The sequence below is a fragment of the Lactuca sativa genome, chromosome 3 (assembly GCF_002870075.4).
Source record: "Lactuca sativa cultivar Salinas chromosome 3, Lsat_Salinas_v11, whole genome shotgun sequence".
Classification (NCBI taxonomy): domain Eukaryota; kingdom Viridiplantae; phylum Streptophyta; class Magnoliopsida; order Asterales; family Asteraceae; genus Lactuca; species Lactuca sativa.
This window is the reverse complement of record NC_056625.2, coordinates 19,480,425-19,490,320: the sequence shown is the minus strand read 5'-3', so window position 1 is coordinate 19,490,320 and position 9,896 is coordinate 19,480,425. Positions and strand designations below refer to the sequence as shown.

Here is a 9,896-nt window from a genome sequence, read left to right as displayed (position 1 = left end):
GGAATACTATGTAATGACTATTGACAAGTCTTTGTGACTTTGTGCATAATCATTACTAGAGGATCAATGCATATAAGTTTAAAATCTAATATATTTCGGTAAATGGTAGGAACTTGGAATTCTTACATTTACGATAAAGATTTGGGATTGTGAAATGAGAATCATTGGAATTATGTTCAATCAATCTATTTCACAAAGTAAAGATCATAGACAAACTTAATGTGTATACCTGGTGTATGGTATAACTAATGTTTGGACAAACATAGTGTGCATACTTGGTGTATCGCATGACTATTGTTTGGATAAACATAGTGTGCATGCTTAGAGCATGGCATGCTTATTGTTTTGATTCAAGTATAAAGTTGATTAGCCGAAACATTATACAATGAATAATGTGTAATCAATATGGTGATAAATAAAAGGTGTTCTATTTATATTCATAAGTTCTGAGACCATATTGGATTCGATTATTCTTCTGTTTCACTTTGCATGTTTTGACTTCTAGAATAACTAGGTCAATCTTCCCGAATGACTAAGTTATTCAAACCATCCACGGTCGGTCATATGTTGGAAGTAGGTATGAATCAAGAATGTTATGAAGTTGGCTTGTAAATGTCTAAGGTGTTGGACATAGCAAGAGTTGCTATAACACTCACAAGTGCTCATAAGTTCTGAGTATTGGATTCAACCCACGCTCACTTGTATCACTTCATGGAATTTATCTCGAGTGATCGTGAGACGGTCATATCATATAAGTCTTCAAACCTTGAGATATGAGTTGTTGAATATGAGTTGGTTATACATTGATTGTACGAAAACGCATTGGTAACTCAATGTTATAAAACGTGTCTTTGTGTATAATTCAACAAGTAGTAGAACAAGCATATGAGTCGAAGTTTATATGTTCCTTCTTGGGTTAAAAGCGATATCTTGGCCTCTCGATGATTTTGTGTTGACCAATGTACCGGGCCGGGTCAGAACTAAATTGATGTGTTTGATTAAGTTCTATGTCAAACAAATCGAAAATCGGGAAACAAACTGTTGAACAATAAGTAAGACTTTGTTCCATGTATTTGTCCAACTGATATCTAGAACAAAGGATTATATGATCACTTATCTTAAATGGTGTATCATCATCATCTCAATTCCGCGAGACCTTGAAAGAGCTACGATTGCTGATCGGTTCCTGAAGTCATTCTTGTTGTTATAGTTATTAGACCTATCCAAGTGGGAGACTGTTGGATTAGGTGTCTAAGTTCATAACTATTTCTGGAATGTACTTGACCCGGTTAGCATGGTCCATGTTGGGTTGCATGGCATTTGCAACACTTGGATAAACTACATGAGAGAAAGGACACTTATGGTTTATTAATATATTATAAGTTCTAATATATTAATAATATTATTTAATTAGTTTTGATCATGAATTAATTTAGAATTAATTTGGTGATCAAAAGGAGACTAATTATATATATCGTGTTGAATGTGTAAATCATCCATTCTTTTATAGTGGGCTTATGATCCATGGTTTATTGAATTTAGCTAAAACCCATAAGGTGCTCCATGGATAGTCCATGGAGGTTATAAACCCATGGATCATGGAATATGAAAAGCCATGTCAATTAGGGTTTACATGTTGTAACCCTATTTGTGACACAACTATAAAAGGACCCCATGACTAGAAAATTTGGCACTACTATGTGTAGAACAAGAGGGCTAGCCAATTTTGAGTTTCTTTCAAAGTTATTCCAAGAGTTGTGGTGTTGTGTGAAACATTTGAGGCATCACACTTGAGGTGCTAGGCTCACAAGGTTCTCAAGGAATCCAAGCAACAAGAAAGGTATGTTCTTCTACTAGCTTTTATGTTTCAAAGTTCCCCATGCCATGCTAGTTAGGTTAAGAACCATGGAAAATCAAATTTGCATGTATCTTAGTAAAACATAGATCTAAGGTTTCTAGGGTTGCATATACACCTTAGGAGTGTTAGAATGCTAAAAACCTTGCAAGGTTCCGGACCAAGGTCCGATGTCGGGGCAAGCCCGGAATATGTTTATATGGTAGTGTGTTCCGAACTAGGGTCCGATGCCGGGGCAAGCCCGAGGAAGATTTATATGTGCATTTTAGATTATACTTGTTGTCTTTGTGATACATGTATGAGCCTAGTAGGGAGGTGAGTGTGGGCGAGGTCTCGTATCTCATCATTAGCTGAGTATGGATGGGGTTCCATATCTTAATATTAGTAGAGTAGGGGGGAGGCTCGATAGTAGTGAGTGTGGGAAGGGGCCCCTATCCCACTAACAGCAGGAGTATGGACGGGGTTCCATTGCTCATTAGTAGTAGACCAGGGGCGGGGCCCAAGTTAGGCGAGAATTTAGAACAAAAGTACAATAGAGTATGTTTCTTTATGTGCTAGTATGTTTTATGTTTGTATGCGTAGAGCGGGCAAGGCCCAGAGACGGGTGGGGCCTATGAGAGACAAATTTGTATACCGAGCAGGGCTCGATGCCAGGCGGGGCCTGATGCCGAAGTGAATCCGATGTCGGGCAAGTCCAGATGCAGCAAGCGGGGGCCCAGTATGTGGTTATATGTATGGTATGTGGTAGATTGGGGAACTAACTAAGCTTCGTGCTTACGGTTTTCAGTTTTGGTTTCAGGTACTTCCAGTAGCGGAGGGAGGAGCTTGGGATGACTGCATCGCACACACCATGATGTTTAGCCTGGGATGTTTTACTCTGATAAAATGAACATAATTTGAAATGATACTCTGATTTGATATAACGACTTATGTTTATAATTGATAATTATGACTTGATGAATGATTTGAAAATGAAATTTTTGGTCTGGATTTTTGGGACGTTACATACTTCAGAGGATAGGGGAAATGTGAAGGCTTGATCGTGCACATCATCCTGGATTTTTATGAGATTATGATTTTAGGAATACTCTGATTTTAGTTTTATGACTTTTGGAAACTATGATTTTATGATTTTTGTGGATTTTGGATTTGTTTAAAAAAAATTCCTTGATTTTGAGATGTTACATTAACCAAAACCTGTAACGCTCGTTTCAGGTATCAATTTCTTTTCAGAATTTTAGGGTTTTAGATTGGAACTCGATGAGTTGGGAAGCTCCAACTCGTCGAGTAGAGATCACTTGTGGGACGCGGGACTTAGGACCAACTCAACGAGTTGGAAGGCCCAAGTCGATGAGTAGACACTGTAAGGAAAACCTTAAATTTTAGGGTTTGCACCCTATATAATCTCCTTAAAAACTTGAGGCTGACCTTCCATTAGCCTCCAAACCCTAAGAACGTCAGTGCTAAACCCTAATCTCCATTTTCTCTCATATTGTGAGCTAGAGTGACTTATGGAGATTAAGAAGAAGAAGATAGTGAGAAGAAGGAGAAGATCCAGCAAACAAAGCCTTCACTCTTGAGCTTGACCATCTTGGGGACTATTGTAAGCATTCAAGATTCGATTTTTATCTTAGAGTATGGCTAGATCTTGAGTTTACTCTTCATTTCCTATCATTCTTGTTGATTGCATGCATGAGGTTCATAAAGTTTGCAACTTTATGAATCTCTAGGGCAAAAGGGTCCTATAGTGGGCTAGATCTAGCTTTTGGTCAAGCATGCATGTCATGCATGGATTTTAGGGCATATTTTCCCTTTTTGGTCATTTTGACTTCAAGACATGCATTGGACATGCATGTCCATAAAGTCTCCATCTTTGGAACGTTTTGAGGACTAGAACCTCTTCTGGAAAGAAGGGATTCCCGATCCCTAAAGTCTTGAGCCATATGGCTAAGATTTTGAGCCTTTTAGCCTTTGTTAAGGGTTTTAGAGCATACAGAGTGGTTCTAGGGGATAAAGTTAGAAACTTTATCCTCCTAGACACCTTTAGAATTCAGATTTAAGCCCTAGAGTCCCAGCAATCAATGTATAATCCGAATAAGCAAACAGGGGGAAAACTCGACGAGTTGCTCTGGCAACTCGATGAGTCGGATCAGGTTTCCCCGTCTATTGGATATGAGTGAACTCGAAGAGTTAATGAGACAACTCGGCAAATTGGTTAGGGCTGTCTCAGTTTTCTAGACTCTAAAGGAACTCGACGAGTTGGGGGTCAACATGGACTGTTGACCTTGAATGTTGACATGGACTTTGACCAGGGTTGACCAAGGTTGACCATAAGGGTATTTCTGGTATTTCGGGATTTTGATAAACTAGTCACATGATGATTGTAGGCGGTTGAGTTGGAGCTACACGTTGGGATGTATCTGATCTTATTTCATCAGTTCGGCATTTTTGAGAAGTGAGTCTCCTCACCATACCAATGGGTGGAAGGCACCAAGGCCAGCCCATTCTATGATATGTGGTAAACTAGTTGAAGTAGTGTTATGTGGCATGTTAGCTGGTTATGTGCTAGGAGGTATGCTAGTTGTATATATGGTATACTTGTATGGAAGACCATAAGAGAGCCCATGACACTTGGATGTAAGACCATGTGGAGAGCCCATGGCTTTCCTATTCAAGACCATAGGAGAGCCCATGACATTTGGATATAAGACCATGTGGAGAGCCCATGGCTTTCCTATTAAACACCATGGGGGAGCCCATGGCACTTAGGTGTAAGACCATGTAGGGAGCCCATGACATCTTGGAGTAAGACCCTGGGGGAGCCCACGGCATCCCTATATGTTGTATGCATGGCTTATATGGTTTATGTAGCTTTTATAACTAATATGGATTATATGATTATGTGGATCGTGTGGGGTATGCTCTGGGGAACTCACTAAACATTAGTTTACAGTTTGCTGATTTGTTTCAGGTACTTCTGAGCCCAAGGCCAAGGGAAAGGCTTGATGGCGCCACATGCACTCTCCGACATTTGATTTGATGGGACACTCTGATGTTTGAAATAAAATGTTAATGTTATGAATTTGAAACAATTGTCTTGAGATTTTGTGGTTTATTGGAAATGATTTGATTAATTAAAAATGAAAATTTTCTTTTGAAAATTGGATCGTTACATAACCCGACACGAAAATAAACAGGTTGATATGACATGACATGATAATTAAATGGTTCAGGTTAGGGTCAAGCTCTCCCAACCCGATTAATGTCTTGACATGACACGAACCCGACTCCACACGACATGTTTTCCAGGTCTAATTTTTACATTTTTATATTTTATTATTTTCTTATTTGATCCTTATCAAAACCCAACCCAACAACCACCCTCCTTGCCGTCTCTAGCGATTATATGTGACCTAGATTTCATGGCTGAAAGAAGGCGTTTAAAGTTAATGTTTTTTATTTAAAAACCAAAAAACTCATATCTATAAACTATCTAGATTGGCTAAAACTTATGGATAATCTTTAACTTTGCTCAATTACACTTTGTACAAAGTGTATATAAATCACAAAGATACAAGAAAGAAAATTTTGATATCAATTAAAACTAGTATCAAAGATCAACAAATCACAGAACCCAAAATCTGCATATCAATTGAAATAAGTTTGAAAGATCAACAAACCCAATATTTATGTATAACTAAATCTTAATATCAACCTAAACAAATACCAAAATATCAACAAATCATAGAGACCAAGGGTGGTGGAGTTAGACTACCATCAGTTGAGCAGTTGGAGTTGAGATTAACATCTTCTTTAAAATTAGAACATTTATTCAACTACCCTTCCGATGCAAACTTGATTGAATTCAACGTTGTTTGTGATTTCACCGATGCATAAATTTTGACATGTTTGGGATTTCACTGATGAACAAATCTATATATCATATGGAGATTAAACCTATTCGGGTTTCACCGATGAACATTAATGCTGCCTTAAAACAGGCGAACATGGTGAAGCATGGTTGCTTTTGGGAAGAATGGACGTGGAAAAACGAATAATACCATGGGAGGATCTCTAGTAGGTGGTTGTTGATACTGAGAGATGAGAGCGTGACGAGAGCATGTGGCGTTGAAAAGGGATGAAGGAGATAAGTCGTCGACACAACCAAAAAGTGTCACTAATGACCTTTAGTGGCGTTTTTAGCTTTTTTGTGTCGTTGATTGTCCAGATGGCTTTTAGTGATATTTTTTCGATTTTCGGTGGCAACTTTTTTTGCCATTAAACAAGAAATTGGTGGGAATTAAATGTCTATTTGATTTCATTTATGAAGAACACACACCTATATTTTTCTAGATGTAGATCCAAATTTGAGTGTGTGTATGCGTTCATGAGTGAAGAACAAAACAACATATTTCATTTCAGATTCTTCGATCCTTTTATTGTGGAGTGTATGTGTGTAAACGTTCATGAGTGAAGAACAAAAAAACATATTTTTGGAATCGTTTTAAAGAATAATCTATTCTAGAAATCGTTTTTTGAAGAACAAACCAATGACTTATGAAGAACAAACACATATGGGAAAATCATTTTTTTTTGCAGAACACGCAGATAGGGAATATCGACACACCCATATTTAAGTTTTTAACGAACAAAATACACAAATCGATTGTGTTGATAAATCATTTGAATTTTTGGGTATTCATTTAATTTGGAGTTCATCAAGTTCATTTTTTTCGATATGAGTGTGTTTGTGTGTTTTTATGGACTTAAGAACACAAAAGTTAAATTAATTGTATTGATAAATCGTTTTATAGGTTTTTGTTTTCGTCTTGAAAGGCACAATTTCTTGTTTTTGAGTTCTTTAGACATAAGAACACGAACACAAATATGAAAATCAATTTGTGTGTTTGTTTTGGACCTTAGAATCGATTGTTTTGGTAGGAAAAGATTACTGAAAAAAAAAATTATGTTTGATTTGAAACCTACATTAATTAGTGATAATGATGTTTTTCACATACAATAAACACATTTATTGGTGATACAAAATATATATAAATGAACTAAATTTGTATACGAAAATAAAGTTGATTATCTTTATTACTTATTAGGCTAATGGGTATGTTGATGTTTTTGCTAATGGTAAAAAGGTTTAAGCATTTGCCTTTCATACCAATCTTTACATATATATGAGAGGAGTGTGGTGATATCAGTCTTGTATATTTTTCTAATGCATAAAAATACAACCGATGCAGCTTTCTAATCTACACAAAATGGTTGTTTATCCCGGGCAAAATTTTATAATATCCTGTCAAGTTCTGTTAGGCTTGTTTTCCAAAAGGAGTGTTTATGCGAATACTTCTTATATTTATAATGAACCAACATATGCTTTGTTAGGCTTTCCACATCAAAAGTTAAAGGGACAAACTTATGTTATTGATGATAAAAGCCAAGCAGAAATGGGTTACAACTAAGCAACCCTTAGGCTGAAAATATATACAAATGCAGGGCCAGAGGCTACTTATAACTCAATGGCATTAAAAATCAAGTACTGAAGTTTTCCATAATAGCTGAACATAAACCATAAGTCAGAACTTAGAACAGAGATGTTTACATTCATATCAGAAATCTAGTTCTTTCCAAACAATCCAGGTTCTTGAAGTCTCGAAAGTGCCTTCTCAAACTGGGCCCACCTTTGTTCCAGGGTCCCACTGTAGCCGATTGACATCCTAACCAAACCAGGGGAGATTCCGGCGAGCGCCTGTTCCTCTTCGTTCAATTCACTGCTTGTGCTGCTACCAGAGCAAGACATGAGGGTTTCATAGTAGCCGAGACTAACAGCCATGAGCCCAAACTGGGTGTAGTTCTGCAACAGATCCATCAGCTTGTTGGCCTTAGCTTCGGTTCCCATGTCCAGACAGATCATCCCGCCATAACCATAATCTTTGTTTGAGATCGACTTCAAGAGATGGTGATCAGGGTGGTCTTCTAGACCTGGGTAGATGACTTTCAGTCCCATCTTCTTCATCCTTTGAGCGTACACCAACGCCCGGTGGCAGTGCTCTTTTACCCGGAGACCCAAATGAGGGATTCTTTCCGACAGCTCAAATGCAACCTTCGCGTTCATGGTGGGACCCAGTAACATGAAAGCTCCTTGGTGAAGATCCATGAGTGAGTTCAGGAGACTTGCCGGACCACATACAGCCCCTGTAATCATAAGTGTTATCGATATTAGAACTAGTAATAGATACAAACACAACCCATACCTGATGTGACCAAGACACCAATGCAAGAATCTTTTTGAATTTTATTCATATATATTTTTTTTTACTGAATCTTGCCCATAAAGCTGATCGGAAAAGGACAGACTCCTCACATGGATGATAATCAAATCAAGATTGACAGATTCCTATTTTGTCTGTTTGTAATCATGCAGATACCCATACCCATAAACATATAAACATACTCATGAGAGAAACAGACACCAAAAAGTGGAGATCGATCAGATATCATGACGAAAACTAGCAAAAAGAACAAGATAAGTTATAAGCTGGCAGAGGATTTCCATGTGATACCCTTTAATGGTTGATAAATGATAATCACAATTCACATGAACCATATGAATCTCTGCTATTTTCTTTTCAAGTTTTAACCTTTACCCAAATGACAAAATCAATGAACTTTGAAGTTTTAATCGGTGGAAAGATGATAGTAAGGAAAGAAAAGTGTAAATTGACTTGATGAATTGTTGGTATGAAGATGTTTGTTTGCGGTTTCTATCATGACACGCGTGCGATGGAGAAAAAATGAATCAAACTTACCAGCAATGATGTCGGCGCCGCCGCTGATATACTTGGAGATACTATGGATTACGACGTCGGCACCGAGCCTCGCCGGAGAAACTACCATCGGCGCAAAAGTGTTGTCGACCACCACCATCACACCTTTCTCATGGGCAATCCTGGAAAGCTCTGGAATGTTAGCCACCGTGAGCGTTGGGTTAGACATGGACTCAAAGTACAAAACCTTGGTGCGCCCTTCAACGATTGCCTCTTTCGTCTTCTCCAAATCCCTTATGTCAACAAACGTCGTCGTGATGTTCGACGACCTTGGAAGAAAATGGGTGAGAAGGGCGTGGGTGCCACCGTAAAGCGTCTGCGACGCTACAATGTTCTCCCCGCTGCTAACCAGCTGCAACAGAATCGAGGAGATGGCGGACATGCCGCTGGACGTGCAGTATGCCGCCTCTGTTCCCTCCAGCGCCGCCATCTGACGGCCAAGATTGAGGACGGTAGGGTTGAAATGGCGGCTGTAGATGAAGAAATCGCGATCGGGTCCTAGCTCTCCGGCGAACATGCGGCTGAGTGTTTCTGGTTCCATGACGGTGAAGGTGGCGGAGGCTTCGATGGACATGTTAACTCCACCGTGTTCACCAAATTCATGGCGAGCATTTGCCAACGCCATAACAGGGTCTTCCCATGTCGGCTTTGTTGGTAGTTTCTTGGCGATGATATCATCGTCCTGATTTGAGTCGTCGGGATTCATCCTCTTCTTTGAGGAAGAGAAAACGTTGGTGTTCTGAATTGCCTCTGCCATTGACGAGAACTTTGTACTTTGTATAGAGGAGAGCAAGAGAGAATATTTGATGATGAAGATGGAGGAGTTAGGGGTTGCTTTTATAGAGGTTTGGGAAACTCGGTGGTTATTAGGTTGGAATAAGTGGTAACTAAGTAAAAGTGAATCTGGTCACCTTTTTGTGTAAATTACAAGGAAGACCTTGGAAAGGTTTAGGACTCTGATAATGACCATAAATACTCTAAAATCGAAACAGTCATAGGGACCATAAATACGGTTATGTCCATCAAATTGGGGGAAATTTCATATATGCATTTTAAAATAAATATAAGAATTCTGCTATGCTATATATATGACGGCGGAATCGCTTAATAGATTAAAATTTTGATACCAAGAATTATTTAAACAAAAAGAATCTACATCAATCTAGACTAATTAGTATATCAAATCAATTCATTGTCGAATGTTG

At 38.5% G+C, this 9,896-nt stretch overlaps 1 protein-coding gene across 1 annotated transcript; it reads right to left on the bottom strand.

Moving 5' to 3' along the window:
• Nucleotides 1-7,266: 7,266 nt before the first annotated feature.
• On the bottom strand, nt 7,267-9,510 carry LOC111919006 (methionine gamma-lyase). The gene is made up of 2 exons (XM_023914617.3): nt 8,674-9,510; nt 7,267-8,059 (listed from the first exon to the last, which is right to left on the bottom strand). Exons 1-2 carry the CDS (start codon nt 9,446-9,448, stop codon nt 7,482-7,484), a joined length of 1,353 nt encoding a protein of 450 aa, XP_023770385.1. The 5' UTR covers nt 9,449-9,510; the 3' UTR covers nt 7,267-7,481.
• Between the last annotated feature and the right edge of the window lie 386 nt (nt 9,511-9,896).

What these genes read in the sequence shown, in the direction of transcription:
- LOC111919006 (XM_023914617.3), bottom strand. Translation starts at nt 9,448, where the DNA reads ATGGCAGAGGCAATTCAGAACACCAACGTTTTCTCTTCCTCAAAGAAG. An exon ending in CGGCGCCGACATCATTGCTG is followed by an intron (nt 8,060 to 8,673) that starts GTAAGTTTGATT and finishes TTATGATTACAG; the next exon opens with GGGCTGTATGTGGTCCGGCA.